At 38.2% G+C, this 20,722-nt stretch overlaps 1 protein-coding gene across 2 annotated transcripts in view; it reads right to left on the bottom strand.

Moving 5' to 3' along the window:
* The window catches only part of gabra3 (gamma-aminobutyric acid type A receptor subunit alpha3), a 586,834-nt gene that overhangs the window by 169,163 nt on the left and 396,949 nt on the right, over positions 1-20,722 (bottom strand). For both annotated transcript variants that reach the window (XM_082141344.1, XM_082141345.1), the window contains one exon: positions 16,360-16,442. In XM_082141344.1, coding sequence (XP_081997470.1) covers positions 16,360-16,442 — 83 coding nt within the window. The remainder of the gene's footprint in view (positions 1-16,359; positions 16,443-20,722) is intronic.

Raw genomic sequence — 20,722 nt, 5'->3', positions numbered from 1 at the left:
AATGTTGGGAGCATGAAATTGTCCAAAATGTTTTGGTATGCGGAAGCATAAGTGTAAGTTTATGATTATGAATGCTGAAGCATTAAGCGTTCCTTTCACTGGAACTAAGGGGCCAAGCCCAACCCCTGAAAGACAACCGCGCACTATAATCCCTCCTCCACCAAACTTTACACTTGGCACAATGCAGTCAGGCAAGTACCTTTCTCCTGACAACCACCAAACCCAGACTCGTTCATTGGATTGCCATTGCGTGATTCATCACTCGAGGGAACACATCTCCACTGCTCTAGAGTCCAGTGTCGGCGTGCTTTGCACTGCATCCGACGCTTTGCATTGCACTTGGTGATGTAAGGCTTGGATGCAGTTGCTCGGCCATGGAAACCCATTCCATGAAGCTCTCTATGCACTGTTCTTGAGCTAATCTGAAGGCCACACGAAGTTTGGAGGCCTGTAGCTATTGACTTTGCAGAAAGTTGCCGACTTCTGCGCACTGTGCGCCTCAGCATGCGCGGACCCCGATCTGTGATTTTACGTGGCCTACCACTTCGTGGCTGAGTTGCTGTTGTTCCCAATTGCTTCCACTTTGTTATAATACCACTAAAGGTGATGATACACAGGGCAACTTTTTGAGCAATGTTGCTGGGCAATGTTGCCGTCAACGGGCAACCAGATGAGACACAGGGCCCATGACCGATCTAAATTATCCAGATAGAAATTGATTGCCCATTTTCAATGGAAAAGTGCCCAAGCAACAATCGCTCGGCAAGATTGCCCAGCAACATTGCTCAAAAAGTTGCTCTGTGTATCATCACCTTAACAGCTGACCGTGGAATATTTAGTAGTGAGGAAATTTCAACGAATGGACTTAGTGCACAGGTGGCAACCTATCACATTACCACGCTTGAATTAACTGAGCTCCTGAGAGCGACCCACTCTACAGTCTGCATGCCTAGGTGCTTGATTTTATACAACTGTGGCCATGGAAGTGATTGGAACACCTGCATTCTATATATATGTTGAGAATTCTAGGGATCACATGACGTAGCCGGTCATGGGAGGAGCTAATTCTCCTCAGGTGCACTTAATGATTGATTACTAGAGTTTGGTGTGTGCAACATTCAATGGAAGCAGACTGTCCTTTCTTTCTCTTACCATGAGAGCTTTTGTAGAGTTGATGTGTTCCTGAAAATAAACCATACAACTCTATGATCTGTTGCAATAAAATGAGTATGGACTGAGTACTGGACCCCTGTGTTTTAATGGACACACCATCCTGGTAGCAAATTTCCTGAACCAAACATTCAAAACTTTACATATATATATATATATATATATATATATATATATATATATATATATATATGAATCTAATGTATATAATGGGGAAACATATCAATATATACTTATTGTCTTTGAATACTCGGGGACAAACTTTGCAAAAGAGCTTGGATTTTTATTTTATTTTGGGGTCCGTACGCAGAAGCAAACAACACACACATGCAGACCGACACCTGCACTCACACGACTCAAAACAAGTGAGCATGAAAAAAGCTGGCAGGCTTAACACTAGAAACATAACTCACACAGCAGGCGGAGGTTGGCTAATTACATTTTGATGGCCACAGAGAAAAGTTATTGTTTTATTCAATTAGAAGGTCATTAATCAAAAGCTAAACACATCAAATGTAATGCCACTTCATCCATTATAAATAGTATTTCATAATGAAGTGCATTATTCCATCTTCAAATATATATTTGCATTGTACGACTGACATCGGTTTATATTTATGAGGAGCTAAATTTAGTGCCTGGGCTAAAATTCAATTACTACTGTAATGAGAGAGAGAAAGAGAATGGAACATGAGAGGATGAATTAGAAGCCATTCAAATTGGATTGGAGAAGGAAATATTTTATTGAATATCACTTTACAACACTGTATTCATGTGAATAACACATCCAATAATAGTTTATAAGTCTGAGTTTATAAGTTTATAATAGTGTTTCCTTTGTTAAATATTAATGCACAAAACAATGTACAGTGTAAATATCCATTGCATCTTAAATGAGCAGCTTGTTAATGAGGGAATAAGGAGCTTGTATTTATACACCCTACAATGAATCCTAAAGAGCATTAGCTCCTCTGAGCACCAGGAAGTCGGCTCTTTTGGTTTGAATGTGTGTTTTTTTTAATGAAATTCAGGCTTTGAATTTTTAACTACTCCTCCTAAGTGGTTTATTTTATTCACATCAAACTTTTTCAACATGATGAAAATATATTAAATATGCTAAATTGTGAAAAGAATATTGGATATCTTGAATGGTGTTGCCATGGCGAGGGATTAAAGTAATGTCAAAAAAGGGAAACAGGAAGTGTTATAACTTCTGCATACATTGAATGATTTTGATGAAACTTCAGCTGTATGTTCACTGTAGGAGGCCGATCACATAAATGCGACTATTGTGAGTCAAAGTCTTAGCGCCACCAACTGGTAGCAGGAAGTGTGTCACTTTCAAAAATGTTATTTTTACACAATTTGCCTCACACTTCATCAGTATAATGTCAAAACACGGCAGATGTATACCTGAGAAAGGAGTCTTGATATCTTAAATACTGTTGCCATGACAACACGTCAAACTTTAATCATATTCTTGGGTGTTTTTGAGGCTCTTAGAATGCTTCAAATTGCATTAAACTCGAAACACACTTCAAAGTTGTCAGTCAGTAGACATGGGCAACGCCTTAGAAACATACTAAAAAAGCTACAATTTGTTAAAAAACGGACTATGCACTTGTTTGTAAGGACGTTTGTGAATTATTAACTATTTTCTGTATCCAATACAGCTGTAATGTCACATGACAAAAGAACAAACGATTCAGAGTCAGACCCAAAGACTCGGGAGGTGAACAAATCATTTCTCTTTCCAGTACAGACAGCATAGCTGTCTATGGGGCTGTCACAGGATGAACGAACGACTCGGAACCGAACCCGAAGACTGGCATCCGAAATGATTGAGATGTGAACTATTCGTTTGTGTTTTCTGTACAAAACCTATAGGATGTTGCACATGTGCGGTCAACACAAAATGAACAAATCACTCTCTGAGACAGCTCGTTGTTCATGAGTCATATTAAAAATTCGTTCAAAATTAACTACAAACCATAGCAACTTTCTAAATGTCGCCAGATGTTCTGCGAGTGCGAGTTCTTGCTTTCCAGCTGCAGTCACACCCACCTCTCTCTGCGTCTCCTCTGTTCAGTGAGCTGTCTGGCTGAGAGGAGCAGCACATTCTGTTGACCGCACAGCTGACATAGACTTGAATGAGCTGAGCATGTGATGCTGTTTTGCTATGGACCAATCACTTATCAGCTTCTACTTTGTTTTAAATTTAAACTATTTAATTTGACCATTTATTCTTTTCATGCGCAAATATTACTAACTCACATTGCAGACATGTTTCAGAACATGTCTTCAGAACATTCAGCTCATGCCAAACGGATTCCATATTGGTAAAACATGGATATATTCATCACACGTCCCAAAAGGAGTTGTGGCGGCGATGCGTTCAACATTCAAACAAATACCGGTAGTGTAGCTGTTAGTAGTCTGCAGTGCACTTTCAGAAACCCTCTACCTCTCCCAGTGCCACCTGTATAGATCTGCAATGGGGGTTAATTAATTTAACGTGCAACAGCAGCGGTATGTCTTATATGCTCACAGCAATGTCTGTGAATGTATTGGCAGTAGCAAGTCTCGGTACTTGCTCTGCAGCAGCAGCGTAGCAGAGCTATTCCACCAAGACCAAATACATTAACATTGCCAAATCCATTACCATGCCAATCTCTATTACCATACCAATGTCCAGAGAGTTGTCATGATATAATTATGCTTACAGGGCACATCTGGCCCTGTTGTAATTGAGACAATCTGTACTTTGACAATTGGCAGATTAATTAGTACCATAAAGTCATAGTCTTTTAGACAACAAATAACTAAATATTGCAAAAAGAGGGAGCAACATTTAATGTGAAACATCTAACATCAGTATCCATATTTTCACATCACCAAGTTAATGTATTGGGCTATTCATCACATCAGGTGATGTATTGGGCTATTCATCACATATGATAACTATTATTAATATTGATGATAACATTTCTCCAGCAATGCAAAAAGAAAATCAAAATACAAATAGCCACTTTTCTACTACTTCTTAGATCTTTAAACAGAAATGAGAAAACACGCCTTGAGAAAAAGACAAATTCATAATTGCATTGTGAGGTGGAAGCAAGGTTGATTGGGGGATAGAGGGAACAGTGCTTCTAATCGACTGTAGTTAAAAAGCTAATTATGCAGCAGACTGTATGACATCTTATTAGAGAGCCAATTGTTTGCTGTCTTTTGGCTTTATGCAACACAAATCCAATGAGGGCTCACCACGCTGCAACTGTCAAAAAGAGATATTGTGGGGGAAAAGGTACTAGTGAAAATGCATGAGCAGAGGACTTTTGTTTTATTGCCCAGTGGGATGTTTTATTCATAAAGACGTGACTGCTAGCTGCGTCATGGCGACTGTTATGTGGGAGTGTATTTACTTTGTGTTGTTGGGGAAGATGTACTCGTGGTCTAGGTTTCCCAGGTGTGTGTGTGTGTGTGTGTGTGTGTGTGTGTGTGTGTGTGTGTGTGTGTGTGTGTGTGTGTGTGTGTCTCTCTCTCTCTCTCTCTCTCTCTCTCTCTCTCTCTCTCTCTCTCTCTCTCTCTCTCTCTCGTGCGCATGTGCGGAGTGATTGTGGGAAGCGTGCGACTGCGAGTGAATGAGTGACGGCGTTCTTGAGTGAGTGCTTTAAACTTTCCTTCTAACTTTTCTTTCTTTTGTATAATTTTGCTAGTTAGTAGTTTGTAGCAGGCTTATTTATAGTCCAGTCGTATAGTTGGGTTCAAACTCAGACGGTTTTCAAACTTGACTGCCCGACATGGTTGCAAATGCATACCAGATGATTCGGTGTCGGTGGAAGATTGCTTGATAGCAATCGGAAATGAAATTGGTGCACAAAATATTTTGTCTGCGTCAAGGATGAATAATGCTCTTGTTGTTTTTCTGAAGGAATTAACTATGGTGGATCATTTAGTTGAGTGTGGTGTATCAGTGAGAGATAATTTCATTCCTGTACTGCCGCTGTCTAACCTTTCAAAAAAGGTTATTCTTTCAAATGTCCCGCCGTTTATTCCCAACGATATGCTTGAACGCATTCTTGCACGTTACGGCAAAATCGTCGGTTTAATGAAGATGATTCCTCTGGGTATAAAAAACCCAGATTTAAAACACATCATGTCTTTCAGAAGACAAATTTTCATGATTTTGAGTGCTGAACATCAGGATTTGAATGTTTCAGTGAAGCTGACAGTGTTGAGTAAGGATTATACGATCTTCATTACTTCCGACACAATGAGATGTTTTGTCTGTGGAAAGCATGGACATACTAGACAGACGTGTCCCACAAAAAAGGACGCTGAACAAGTTAACAATGGGGATGAGTCAGTCACTGTTAATGAGCAGGTAAATCATACTCCTGATGAAAACAATGACAATAAAACTGTTCAGAACTCTGAAAAAGTTAGTGACAGCCTTAGTGAACCTAGTTCGTCTGGTTGTGTCGATAACTCTGATGTGGTCCCCATTGTTCCTGATGTATTGAGTGAAAATGTTGCTGGTGATCGTGTAGAAAAACGGGATGGTGCAGAACCTGTTGGTGCTGATAGCGCTAGGGTTTCTGAGCACATTGGAGAACAAGTGGAATTTGAGGGAGCGACGAATTTGATGGATTCACAAATAGATAACTTGTCGCATAATGAGACTAGAGATGGTTTGGAACATGATGGACGCTCTCTTTATGATTCTGACAGTGAATACTCAGATAGTTGTGGAGAGAGCATTGATGCAACCTCTCAAGGAAGTTCCACTTCTAAAACAAATGTATCCTACTATACGGTTGAACAGTTGAATCATTTTCTTGATTCTACAAAAAATCAACGGAGACCAAAAATTTAAACGTGTTTTCCAAGTCTGAGGCTTTTCAATGAATCATGTGCCATTGCCATGAGAAAAGCTACTTTAGAGGAGCTTGATCAACCAAAACGCTACCGACTTAAGAAATTCATGTGTGATGTAAGAAAAAGAATGAAGACTCGATCTGCGAAAAACTATTAAGATTATGATGAGTTTTGTGGTGTTTGTGCTATTGCTCTTTGCATTTTTTTATCTTATCCCCATGACTTCATTTAATATAGGTTATTTTAATATTAATGGTTGTCGGGGCATTGAGAAGAGAGCTGCATTATTTGATTATTTGCAGTTAAAAAAGACAGATATAGTCTTATTACAAGAGACGCATACGAATGTTCAAAATCAGACGCAATGGATGACCGAATGGAAGGGAAGAGCACTGCTTAGTCACGGTTCAAACTTAAGCGCAGGTGTTGCAATACTTCTTTCATCACGGGTAAATAGTCAAGCTTTTGTCTCTGAAATAATTTCTGGTCGGATTTTACGAGTGGATATTACTTTAGGAGATTCAAATTTTTCTTTTTTTAATGTGTATGCACCAAATACAGGGAATGAACGTATATCTTTTTTTGAAAAACTCTCTGAAGCTGTATCAGAATGTTCCCAGGATAAGATTATTGTGTTGGGGGGTGATTTTTACTGTACTTTAGATCAAGCTGTGGATAGGAATCATGAGGAACCTCATGCTTGTTCAGCTGAAGCACTTAGGTCAGTTATTAATTATCATAGTTTTACTGATTTATGGAGAGACAGTTTTCCAGGGGTGAGGCAGTATACCTGGCTCAAACAGAACTCTAATGAAATATCAGCTGCAAGACTTGACCGGTTTTATGTGAAAGCTAATAATCGAGGGAGATTTTTTGGTGTCTCTATTTCACCAAACTTCTTGTCTGATCACCATTATATTTCTATGATAGTTTCCGTTCCTTGTATTAAATCTTATTCTACATATTGGCACTAATAATAATTTACTCCAGGATAATTCTTTTATTAATGCTTTTCATTTCTTTTGGAAAGCTTGGAAAGAGGAAAGAGATTTTCATCCTTAAGTCGTTGGTGGGATATAGGAAAAGTCCAGATAAAACTTTTCTGTCAACAGTGTACTGCTCACAGCACCAGAGCCCTTAAGGAGAAAATGAAGATACTAGAACAAAATATACTTCAGTCTAACTTACAAGCCAATAATGATGAGTCATCTTTCACATATGTTGAAATAAATAAATTTCTCTTAAAGAATCTTTTGGAGGAAAGAGGAAAGGGTGCTTTGATTAGAGCAAGATATACTCATTTAAATAAAATGGATGCCCCTACAGTTTTTTTTTTTGGACTAGAAAAAAAGTCCAGAGATAAGAAGTATTTTCATAAATTAAAACTTTCTAATGGACAAGAAATAACTGATCAACAAGAAATCAATGCTGTTGCTTTGTCTTTTTATAAAAAATTGTATCAGGTAGAATCATGCGAAGAATCAGTTGTAAATGAGTTTCTATGTGATCTTCCTCAGGTTTTAGAACAAGATAAAAAAGATTTAGAGAGTTCTCTTAATTTCTCTGAGATTTCAAAAGCTGTTTTAGAGCTGAATCCTGGAAAGTCTCCTGGGATAGATGGCCTGACGACAGCAGAGTTTTATAAATGTTTCTGGAACTTGTTGGGACAGGACTTTTATGAAGTTTTGTTAGAATGTTTTGATCAGGGGATTCTTCCTTTGAGCTGCCGAAGAGCTGTCTTGACTCTAATCCCTAAGAAAGGAGATTTGGGTTTTTTGAAAAATTGGCGCCCTGTATCACTTTTAACTGTTGATTTGAAGATATTGTCAAAGGCTATAACAAACCGATTAAAGCAATTTATATCAAGTGTTATTCATGAGGATCAAACCTATTGTATTCCAAAACAAACTATTTTTGATAATCTTTTTTTGATAAGAGATCTGATATCTATTGGGAAAAGAGATGCATTGAATATAGGTTTTCTTTCTCTTGATCAAGAGAAGGCCTTTGATCGGGTAGATCATGTATATCTTTTTCAATCTTTAGAGGCTTTTGGGTCCAATTTTGTGTCTCTTATTAAGCTTCTGTATAATAATATTTACAGTATGCTTAGAATCAATGGTTCCTTGACCAGCCCCTTTCCTGTAACTCGAGGTATAAGACAGGGGTGTCCACTTTCTGGATTACTATATGCCATTTCAATCGAACCATTGTTGGTTTCTTTAAGGAATAGATTACATGGTGTGAGCATCTCTGGTTGTCCAGATTTAACCCCTGTAAAACTTACAGCATATGCTGATGATGTCACTGTTGTTGTATGCAATGTTGATGATATTGACAATTTAACAACTTGTTTAAATTCTTTTAAAAAAGCGACATCTGCATGTATAAATTGGGAGAAATGTACAACATTATTGATGGGAGAATGGAGAGAAAATGGACCTCCTCAATTACCTCAACAGTGTCAGTGGACTCGAGATGGTTTTAAAATCCTTGGCATTTACTTTGGTACTGATGAGTATGTAACGACTGCGAGTATGAACCAAACACAGACTAATCTTCTTCCAGAAGATTAATTCAAACTTTCCACTTCCTGCCGAACAAAGAGGAAGATTTGGTCAGGACTTCTCCATCCTCATCCATCTTGTCACGGGATCCAGGCGCCGACCGGTCTGGCTATTTAAAAGAGCCCCCAGCACTAACACATAACTGGTCAATGACTAGCTTTGTTGACAAATTACTGATTGGTTAAGAGAAAGACAGAGACCAAGGCATCACACAAGTGTCTTCACATTCCAGATTCAAATCTCACAAACCACAGCTATAAATCACCCAGGCTCCAGAGAGTCTGTAACCAAAGACTTTTATTGGTTAACTGAAGAACTGGTCAACTTCGATAGTGTGCAAGACGGATCGATACCAGCAGATGTTGTTTTCCCCCACAACATTCCTGACCCCTTCCCCCTTAACACCTCTGAACGAACAAACAGAGTTATTTTCTCTTCAAACCAGAGAACTGATTCTTACCAATAACTATACATAAAATCATTCAAGAACAATTTTCAATGGACTTACAGTCAAACATCACGCAACTACATAACTCTATTTTGTGTCTGCAACTTATATGTGTGTTTAATATGCTTAGATACCATATAACTCATGTAATGTTATAACTGTTAGATGTTTGAATGAAAGTGTGTTGTGTTTCATATCAGTATGATCGTATGCTCTTGATTCAAAAGATGGCTTGATTGAAATCTGTGTAAAATGTTTCGTATTCTTATAATACTGATCATGTCCAAACTGTGGCATCTGTTCTCTCTGTTAGCAAGAAAACCCCCCAGATAAGAAAATTTACGATCAGAACAGAAAAGAACGCCACCTCCTAAATTTTGCCAGTGTCTAATTGGCCAGAACTCATCCTGGAGGTTGGACAAACTTTGAGTTTAAAATCTTAGACCCGAAACAAAGCTCTCTTCTCTCTGCTCTCTAACTCTGCTCTCGGCTCTCTAACTCGGCTCGTTCAAAATGTTCTGATAGAGAAGAGCTCTGCTCTCTCTGCTCTCTAACTCTGCACTCTGCTCTCTATCTCTGGGTTCACCCCCAAGAAACGCTCTGCTACCACTCTCAAGAGAGATGGGCAGAAAAAGGATGAAGATCTCAATCAGACGAGTAACCATGTAAACGCCGAGACAAAGAACCCAAATTAAGATTAGAAGAACGGGTTCAACAGCTTTATTCAAGCCATCTTACTACTCTCGTCTAAGTTGTCTTTTCTTTTCTAAGTTTTCCTTTATTTTCCGTTGTGAGTCTCAGTTCTAAGTTAAGTTTTGCGACAAGATTTCGAGCCACGTTTCTTCTGCAAAGCCAGCTTCAAACAAAGACTTTCATTCCGCCAGCACACCACGTGACTGGCCACCCCAGACATCGAGGACACCAGCCAAACGAACTCGGGAAACCCCCTTTTTACAGACAAAGGGAATCCCCAAAGCAAAGACAAGCAAGTACTACCTCCAGACTAAGAGCTGAACTGGTGTATGGATATAAATTGAATAACCTGTCTAAGAAACGATAGAAGGGTTAAATTAATGATTGATGGTTCGTTCCAGGTCATGTCTTATAAGTGCATAAACTTGGGATTTCATCATCTCACTCTTAAACTCACTCTTAAAACTTAATCTTTCCTTACTCGTTTTCCTTCTGCAACTCGTATGAATGTGTGTGTGTGTGTGTTTGTGTTAGATATTAGTTTTATGTGTTAGTATATAATCAATAAAGTATTGTTTGCATTTGAACAAAGAGATTACTTGTGTTATGCTTACACATTTTATTGTCTTGAACTTCGATCTAAGTTACCGATGCTTTTACCCGTGATTATTTCTTAATTTATTGTTAGCTGGGGATTAATTCTTTCTTGGCCAGGAAGATATTATATTTCCTAGAGTTAATACTTGTTTATGCTTTCTGTTCATTGGATGAACTGATAAAATGATCATACTATTGATTCTGCTACAGTACATTCTGAAGATAAGTAAAAATAATTAAATTATTAATTATTGATCATAATTCGTTATGAATAATAATTAATTAGATTTATACATGGGCGTATAAACGCTGCAAGTATATGGAGAAAAATTGGGAGGGACTTTCTGACAAAGTGATAGGGAGAATCCAGAGGTGGAGATGGATTCTTCCACAGCTCTCGTACAGAGGAAGAGTTTTGATAATTAACAATCTGGCAGCTTCAATGCTGTGGCATAAACTCACTGTCCTGAACCCTCCTAAAGACTTCTTCATAAAAATACAGAAGGCATTTGTTGACTTTTTCTGGAATGGTCATCATTGGCTTCCACCTGGAGTTCTTTATCTGCCGGTAGCAGAAGGGGGACAATGCCTCATTCATGTGGAGTCAAAGATGAAGGCAATGAGACTGCAAACATTAAAAAAGATACTTTATTGGACAGATAGAGTGTCTTGGATACCATTAAGTCTCATTTTGCTTCAAAATATGACCAATGTAAAGCTGGACAGACAGTTGTTTCTAATTGAAAAGTCCTATGATCCAGAAACTTGGTTGTCTTATGTTGACTTTTATGCATCAGTGCTGAAAGCATGGGGACTGTTTGAGATGACAAGAGATAACAATGAACATTATGGTATTCTTGAACCTTTGTTTTTTAATCCATTGTTTAAAATACAATCAAGTGTTTTGAATTCATTATTTGCAATGTTTTCTAAAGCAGGGTTAGTAAGAATTAGTGATTTGCTTGATTTGCACAATGGTCAATGGAAAAGTGTACAGACTCTTGCTGACCAAGTTGGTCTGAGATCAGTAAGGACTAGCTTCAGTACCAAGAAAAATTCCTTGTGGGTGCAAGCACACTTGGCAATAAAGCTCTTTCTGATTCTTTCTGATTCTGATTCTGATTCTGATTCTATGGATGGTTTTGTAAATAGTCTTAAAGCCTCTTTTCCTACTGGATTATTGTCCTTTTTTAAATGAGTCTATTTATAATGATGCAGTGCCTCAGATGTTTCCTGTTTTAAAAGTTAGACCCAAAAAATTTGAAATAAATGTAAATGGTCAGGTTCTCTTGTTGAAGGGTTATGAAGCTTCGGATTTTCAATCCATTGGAAAAAAGACTTTGTATCAAATGTGTGTAAAAGATGCTCATTGTAAACAATTAAGGGAAAGAGTTGATAGCAAATGGAGGATTTATCTTTCTGCCCCTGAGGAAGTTACTCCCTCTTGGAGGCTTTTATATAAGCCTCCAATACCAAAGAGAAGTGGGGATCTTCAGTGGAGGATCATCCATGGTATAGTGGCCACTAATAAGTTTGTTTCCAGGTTTAATGTATCGGTTTCATCAAGATGTCCTTTTTGTAATAATACTGATGATGTTTTTCATTTATTTTGTGATTGTTTTCGTTTAGTTTGATGGAATGATGTCTAAACTTGGGTTTTTATTCAACAAGACATTGTTTATTTTTGGAAATAGGTATAGACGTTCTTGGCAAAGGGAGTGTAAGCTTGCCAATTTTTTGTTGGGACAAGCTAAACTTGCTATTTTGAAATCCCATCAGTGCAAGAATGAGAACCAAAATGTTGACTTGGTGATGTTGTTTAAAGCGTTGGTGAAATCTCGAGTAGTTACTGAGTACACATATTATCAGCAAACAAAAAATGTCATTTTATTTGAAATGATATGGGGTGTTAAAGAAGCAATTGTTACTGTTCATGAATCTGGTAGTTTGTATTTTCACTGGTAAGGTTTTGTATTTTAATTTTTTTACTTTTGGTCGTTTTGTTTGTTTGTTTTGAAATGGTTGTTGTTTCTTTAAAAAACAAATTGAAGGAAAGAAAAGAAAAATGTTTTTTAATGTAATGTTTTTTTAGAATAAAAGCTTTTGAAGGTCTACATGCATAAGGGTGTAGTGTCATTTTGTTGGTAGTACCAGTTTGTTAACTAATAATTGTTGCAAACTGTTCCTACCAACAAAATATTTGTGCATTCCTGGAACTGGCCATCATTACACTACATCCTTATGCATCGCTTTCTGCCAGGACTTTTACGTTCTTTTCCCAAATCACGGAAGTGACCTCGACGTCCGGGTTAGCGGTAGCATGAGCCATCAGGCAAATGTTATTTAAATAAACTCCTGATGTACTTGAACTGGGGCGGCAGTGGCTCAGTGGTTCATGTAGGTTGTCTACAAACCGAAGGTTGGTGGTTCAATCCCTGGTTCCACCTGACCAAGTGTCGAGGTGTCCATGAGCAAGACACCTAACCCCAGCTGCTCCCGACGAGCTGGATGGCGCCCTGCATGGCGCCCTGCATGGCTGACACCGCCGTCGGTGTATGAATGTGTGAGTGAATGGGTGAATGTGAGGCTATGTAAAGTGCTTTGGTGGCCATAGGTCTGTGAAAGCGCTATATAAATGCAGTCCATTTACCATTTTTTACTTACAAACTTTAGAGTTGCTCACTATCTCACTCTTTACTGTAGATACAACTTACTGTACAGTATGTCACTTTGGCATTAGCGATCACTTGAATATACAGCTACAATTTATTGTGCTAAATCGCGTCTGCCTGCAGAACGGGCTTTTACGGGCTCATTGCTGATTGGCTAAAAGTGCGTGCTCGGCGGTGACGTCAACACCAACGCCAGCTGACTCTGCATGGGCGTGTGTGTTTAGAAATGTCATGATGACTGATTTTATGGACTACATGCACACTTTAGTTTAGTTTTTTAACCAATTAGACTTTAAAATGTAGATGTTTGAAAACCGCCAAACTGACCCCAAACCTGCCCAAACCTTGCACAATCAAATTCACTCTATCCCGATGGCGTGATTTATCTGGATAGTTTTTTTATTTTGTTTACGATAACAAGCCGGAATGAAAACAAGCCGAAATGATATAGGAGTAACGAGGCTATTTTTAAAATGTAAAGAGTAGAAAGAACAGATAATTGCGTGAAAATGTAAGGAGTAGAAGTAAAAAGTCAGCTGAAAAATAAGTACTCCAGTAAAGTATAGATACCCCAAATTTCTACTTAAGTAAGGTAACAACAGAGGTGGACAGTAACAAAGTACATTTACTTGAGTACTGTACTTAAGTACACTTTTTGAGTATCTGTACTTTACTTGAGTATTATTTTTTCTGGAAACTTTTTACTTTAACTTCACTACATTTGAAAGACAAATATCGTACTTTTTACTCCACTACAATTCTGTCAAGGTCCTTGAGTAGAAAGTAACATCAGTCAGTGGATGATTTTGGTTGCAGGGGTTGCATTTTGGTTGGAAATGAAACTCGGGTTGACGTCAGAACCCTGCATCTGATTGACATCAGAACCCGACGTCAGATTGACGTTGGATATTGATTGAAAATAAAAGTAGGGTTGACGTCGGGACTCGACTGATGTTGGTTTCTGACGTTAACCCGATTTTCATTTTCAACCACAATACAACGTCTGTCCAATGTTGGAGATCAACGTCAATCTGACATTGGATTCTGACATAAACCTGATTTTCATTTTCAACGTTGGGTTTGATTTTCTAAATGCGAATTTTGTCACTTTTTTGCACACTAGCTTATAGATAACAGTAAGGTGAACATATTCATACTAAAAGCCAAAAAACTTTAAATAGGGCAGTATTTGAGGGAACAGCCATTTGGGTGTCCGAAACCATTGTGGACGTTATTGAGTGCACTTATTCAATCTCACATTCAATCCCACTACTGGAACTGTGTTCTAGAAATAAATGTGATATTGATATGAGGGTATGCAGGCATAGATTCAGAGGCATACGGTACTTTAAGTATTACATACAACAATGCAACAATAATAAAACAATGCATTGACATTTACTTTTTACTTTTGATACTTAAGTATTTTTAAAAATGAGTACTTCTGTACTTTTACTTAAGTAAAAATAGGTCTTTACAACTTTGACTTGTAACGGAGTAATATTTGACCAGTAGTATCTGTACTTTCACTCAAGTAAGGAAGTTGTGTACTTCGTCCACCTCTGGGTAACAAAGTATTTGTACTTCGTTACTTGACACCTTTGGTGTTTAATAAGCAGAGTGTACGCGCGTTGTGGACCCGATAGGCACACATTACTAACGCGGTCTTTAAAAAAAAAAATACAAATAAAAAAAATTGACTTTAGACCAGGTTTCAGTTGGTCAATGGCGCAGTCTATTTCTGTTGCCTCAAATAGCAACACGCCAACAATGCGCCAGAACACACCTCATTTTCAGACCAGCACACCCAAGGGCGCACAAATGGGCGCAAATGCATTTGCTATTTAAACAACTTTAAGCAGGACATGAAAATGATAACTGCGTCGGACTGAAACTAGCAAAAAACACTTTCAACACGTTTGGCACTGCATTGCCCCGGGTGTAAGATAGGGCTGTATAGTTTCTATACAGAATCCAACGCTCTATTATGAAGATGCTAGGAGGTGAAGGGGTGGAGGTGGGTGTAAATGTCTGTGCGACAGACTGCGGAGCATTCGTTGAATGAACTTAAATACAATAGTTGATTAGAGTAGGTGGATTAACAAATCAGCTGAGTGTCAGCTGATATTGTTTAGCGATCAGTGGTCTACCTGAACTACTCTTCTAATTCCATTTGATCACTCAAGCTCTATTTAATATGACAACATGTACAAAACAGTAACGAATGGCTCAAAAGTCAGAAAAATGCTTGTTTACTTCACGTATCTGCCATCAGACAGTCTGAGACCCCGTTGCCATAACATGTCAGTAGTTGCATATTCATAACTGTGACCACACAGTCTGTTTACAAAAGCGATTGAGAACTGCAGACCATATATGGCTCTCTCTGTGATTGCTAGTGTGTTGATTCATTTAAAAATAAAGCCTCTGGCTTGCTTCGTTGGGGACACGTATTATTCAACAATATTATTGATCTGACTGTACTGACACTGTTGTATGTGATCTGAACTGAGCTGGAGGATGACTTCATCAGAACTGCTTTATAGATGAAAGGAACTCATTTAACAATTGATGATCTTTACAATGGATCTGAATCAACACTGAATTAACTTCAGCTGAACAACAGCAGAAATGCATCCTTTTTCCTGTTTATGACTGTAAAGCTGCTTTGAAACAATCTGTATTGTATTAAGCGCTATATGAATAAAGGTGACGACTTAAGAAACATTACATATTTTAAAAATATTACATAATTAATCAATGACCGTTTGTCACAAATTATACACCAACCAATCGTGATATGGCACAACAAGCTCAAATTTCATTGGACAATGTGAAGTGGTAGTTTCCCGGTCTTACTTGAATCGGTTGAAAACTAAATTTGCACGGTCTGTTTTCAGTTTTTATTTTTTTATTATTAATTAATTTGTAATTTTTATTAAATTACTTATTAAATAATTTAATTTAACAAAGGTGAAATATCTCAAATTAAATTAATTGAATTGTGTCACTTAAAAATCGGATGTGAATTGACTACAAAGCACTCCGCAAAACCATGCAGAACCCGAAGTTGCCATTAATGGCAAGTTGTTTAAAATTTACACTTATAATTTACACTTAGAAGTACTGCATATTAATTTACAGCTTGATAAAACTATTATAGTTGGATAAATTAAGTCCAAGTGCCGTCTACTGGCTTATTGTATGAAAGGTAGACTGCGACAATAAACAGATACCCCATTCTATTTCTGACGTTGTTCCCCCGTTTTTCTTTGAACATTGAGAAACGCTAATCTAGAAAAATTAAATGACAATGACAGAGATCACTTACAGCTTCCGAACTTCAGTGGGCAGGCATGGGCATCCATAGGAAAATCTTCCAAATGCATGGGGCACTCAGCATGGATGGTTAATCTATGTAGAGAGGAACAGACACATAGAGAGAGCTTTAAAGTCAGCATTAAACAGTATTTTCAACTTATTTTACTTTTGTAATGTGATGTATTTCGGAGTGAAAAAATAACTAATGTATGGCAGGACATGTCTTGATCCATCGGGAATTGACTATCATGGAAAGTGGGTGTTTCTGACTAGAAATAGGATGTTAATTTTTGAAAAAATCTTAAAATCATCATGCTGTATAGTGACATTTAGTAAATCAGAGTTGGGCGATAATATAGTTTACATTTTGCAATGATACAAGCAATCAAGGAGTTGAGATATCTCTAAAGTATCGCTGAAGCATGTATACTCTCATAAAGTTGGACATACTGAGATCTGGGCAAAAATTGTATATAGTGAAACAGCACTGGCTTCCACATTTTTTACTGGAATTTTTTTTTGACACAGGCTTTTTGACTGGAATGAGGAGGATGATGGTCAGGTTCACCCTCTAGATCTGTACAGTGTCAAGTCTTGCTTTAATTTGCTATTAAATATTAGCAATAACAAAATCCAGTTCATATGCATATGTGCAATAGTGTCAGGATCCTGTGATCTCTCATGCCTTCTATTTTGAAATTCATGTGTTCATGCTCATTTGTAGTTTTGTCCTTGGTCATTGTAGTTATTTTGCTCTTTGTAATTGGCTCCAAGTGTTCCTTGTTGTTATTGTTTCAATTAGCTACTTCAAAGTTTCAAACAATTTTTTATCTGCATTTAGATCAAGTAATCTTCCTTTTGTTTTTGAGGCTGTGTTACAGATTTGTTTCATGCTTGTACTGAAAATCATTTTGAATTTCATTGACTGAAATATGGTTAGTGTACTGTTGAAAGTATTTATGGTAAACTAGATTTGTTCCAGAAACATTTTTATGCTGGTTGAAAGTCTCTTTACATCCTGATAGCAATCACTATCTTAAGTGGTCTAAATGTATTTGTATATATCTCGTCTGTGGAAGGCGTAGGACCATACAATGTTTGTACAATATGATGTCCTACCTGCCTGTCAGCGTATGTATTTCCATACAGTACCTCCACGAGTAAACGAGTAAAGAGGGCTGATTATATTTTATTTGGACTTTAAAAACAAAGATTAGTCAACAATAAAGAACTGCTGAATCAAATGCTCAATTATATATCGTATTTAATTTATCGAAATCGAACAGAACATGAGTGTTAATCTAGTATTAAGAAAAATCTAAGTAATCTAGTGGATGAAGTCATGTGTTTGTACACTGCATGAGCCATTGCTTGAAATTAGTCACAAGCTGACAGCTTGTATGGAGTCGGGTAAACTGACCTATAAATAGATCCCTGAAGCTTTTAATTAGCGAGTATCAAGGCCTGATCCATTGAGGTGAATCAAAGTCATTTCTCAGACAGTTTAATGACTGTGAGGTGCTTCTTGTTCACATCTGTGGAAAACTAAAGGTGGTTCTGTAATTCATTCTGTCCCCCTCTCCACAGATTGATGTAACATCGTCTGAGTTCGCTTCGTTCCTCCTTGACTCTCTCCAAGGCCATGGCTGTGAAACCAGAGGCACAATTTATATACAGCTCTCAGAAGGATGTGACATATTTTTCCAGAATAGGACAGAGAGAAGAGTATGTGTTTGTGCAATGCTGTACGTAGTCTACTGAGTACCAGAGTGGATGAGTCTGTGAGGACATTAAAGGTCACTAAATTCTAAGTGTTCTAAGTTTTAAACATGGCAGCCCATGAGTGTGAACATGTGCAAGGGTTTCAGGAAATCTCAGACCTACTGTTTGTTGCCATTTTGCTTCTATACCTCCTCATAACTCTAGCGTTTGTGTACAATGTCATTAGAGTGTGACAGGAAGCCAGCATTTCAGCTCTAGTTCAGTGTGCACATGTGTGCCTATGGTCACGTAGCACAGCTGGCCTGTCAGTGCGCATGCACGACGCTGCGGCTGCTTTACTGGCCATTTGTCAGTTTCACGGTCAGTGACCGTCATGGCTCTCTTGGGTAGGCAGGGCCCCCTGGGCTTTTCCCCCAGCTTTACGTTAGGTCTCAGGCTCTCCGAGCTTCTGCGCCTCTCATCTCCTCAATAACATATTGACCCAACGGTCCTCAGCACATTACCTGTTCCCGAGGCAGCCCTGACAAGGCCAATGGCAGGGATTTGCTTTCAAAAGTCTCTACCCTGGGCATACAGACATTTAATCCAGATTCATAATACTATTTGGTTCACCTGCTTCAACTGAAAACATTTACCCTTCATAAATATTTCATACAGCCCATGAAACTATACTTTATATTCTTTGATTACACATATATTTTCCAAGGGCAGTTTTACCTTTGCAATATTTTTTTTTTTTTTTTTTTTTTTTTTATGAATGCATCATCTTTTAAGTGGAATTCTTAAATTAAATGTATACATAAAAAATAAAAAATAAAATTCTGTTCGAATTATACGACACAACTGGGTTTCACCTTGTAAACATAATGTAACGACAATGACTATGACATGCGGTCACATGCTGTTCAAATTAGTAAATCCTGATCTCCAAGTCTGCTTGAACGGTCAAAATTGCATCTTTGTGGCTCCCCCGAGGGACATTTGAGTCACATAAGGAAACCCTGTTTTCTTAGAATCCCCTCTAAAACCCCCATTTCAGCTCTGGACTCCCTGTGACTTTTACAACCTCACAGACTCGTGACATTCCAGAACACACACACACGTACACACACACACACACACACACACACACACCAACATCCTTTTGTGTTTAACTTAAAATGTGTGTAACTCAGACTGGTATCTGAATTTCCTGTATGTATGCGTGATTAATGTTGTTGTGATCATACAGTTATGATCTTCGAGTGTTTGGATCTGAAATGTATTTTTGAAGAATGTTCTCCCAGTAGAATCGCATCCCGTAACCCGAGCTCATTGGCAGGTCATAAAATTTGACCACAGAGCTATCCAGCCCTATGCATGAGATAACAGGGTCGCAACATTCCAACACACACACACATACAAACACACTCTGGACTGTGAAACAGAAACCCCCTTACAGAAAAGGACTTTTACCCATAAAGTCACTCCTAAAGGTACTAAATATATAAATTTGTGTGTTAAGAGGTGTGTGTAACCCATAGGAAAGCATATGTCCTATTTGTGACCTTAATAGAACTGCTATTGCCTATACAAATGCATAATAATGTATCGTTGCATGGCTACAACGCCTAGATTCTATTTTTGATATCTCTGTAATCCTCTCCAGCTAACGGAGTTGAATTCCAATAACAGAATTCAGTGATGCGCATTGTTTTATAAGTTCATATGTCTGGAGAAAATCCTCTCCAGTTAAAGTCAATCATGACTCATTCGAGTGGGCGTGTCTAACCGGACAAAGGAATCTTCCCGCTCGAAAAATCTCGACAGCCGATTCGTCCTACACGAAGGAGGGGACGGCACCTGGGACACTGATAAAAGTCCAAAATCTCTTCTCTTCGCTCTCTCATCCTTCCGCTTCCAACTCATCCAACTTCTCTGGACCCTCCTCCCCGGCGCAGCGCTTCTCCAAAGGAACATCTGGAGGAGGCCCTGGCCTTCTCCATCGAACGAACCCATGTTCGAGTCGTAACAGCCGGCCTTTGCAACTAAGATTTCCAGCCTCTCCCATCCCGGGAGACGAATCTGAACTTTTCCAGTAACGTTAAATTCAAGTGAGCCTTTACATCGTTTTTCGAAACGACCCAGAAGAAGAAGCTAGACGCAAACCAGCCGGACACGCGCACGCGCGTCCCCTTTTCAGCATCACACTGAAAGAGTACCACATCTCGCAAGTATATTGATTCCTATAAAAGCTGTTCCAGGTGTCTAGGTCTTAGGTCTGTGATTTAAGTTACCCTCTATCTTCCCTCTATATCTTTCTTGCTTTCATTCCATTTTCATTCTGATCACGCTATGTTTATGTTTTTGTTCGGTTAAATGTTTATTCGTTTGTTTGCATTTTTACGTACGTTTATGTTTGTAGTTTATATAATCTCTAGTGTGTGCCATTTTATTAATAAACCCATTTATACTTTTAACTGGCTCTGTGTTTGAAAACCCACTTTTTATAAAGTCAATGAAACAAAAGATCTATAAAGCTACAGGCTCTATATTATAAAACTACTTTGAATAGTTTTTATTAATAAACCCAAAGAGGTTTTGTCTTCGTGGCCAGAAGACAAACTCTCTTGGAGTTTTGTAGACAGGAATACTTCTTCTTAACTGTAATG

Source organism: Leuciscus leuciscus (genome assembly GCF_965113295.1).
Source record: "Leuciscus leuciscus genome assembly, chromosome: 16".
Lineage (NCBI taxonomy): Eukaryota > Metazoa > Chordata > Actinopteri > Cypriniformes > Leuciscidae > Leuciscus > Leuciscus leuciscus.
The sequence above is the reverse complement of the archived record's forward strand: the minus strand, read 5'-3'. Positions and strand labels throughout refer to the sequence as shown.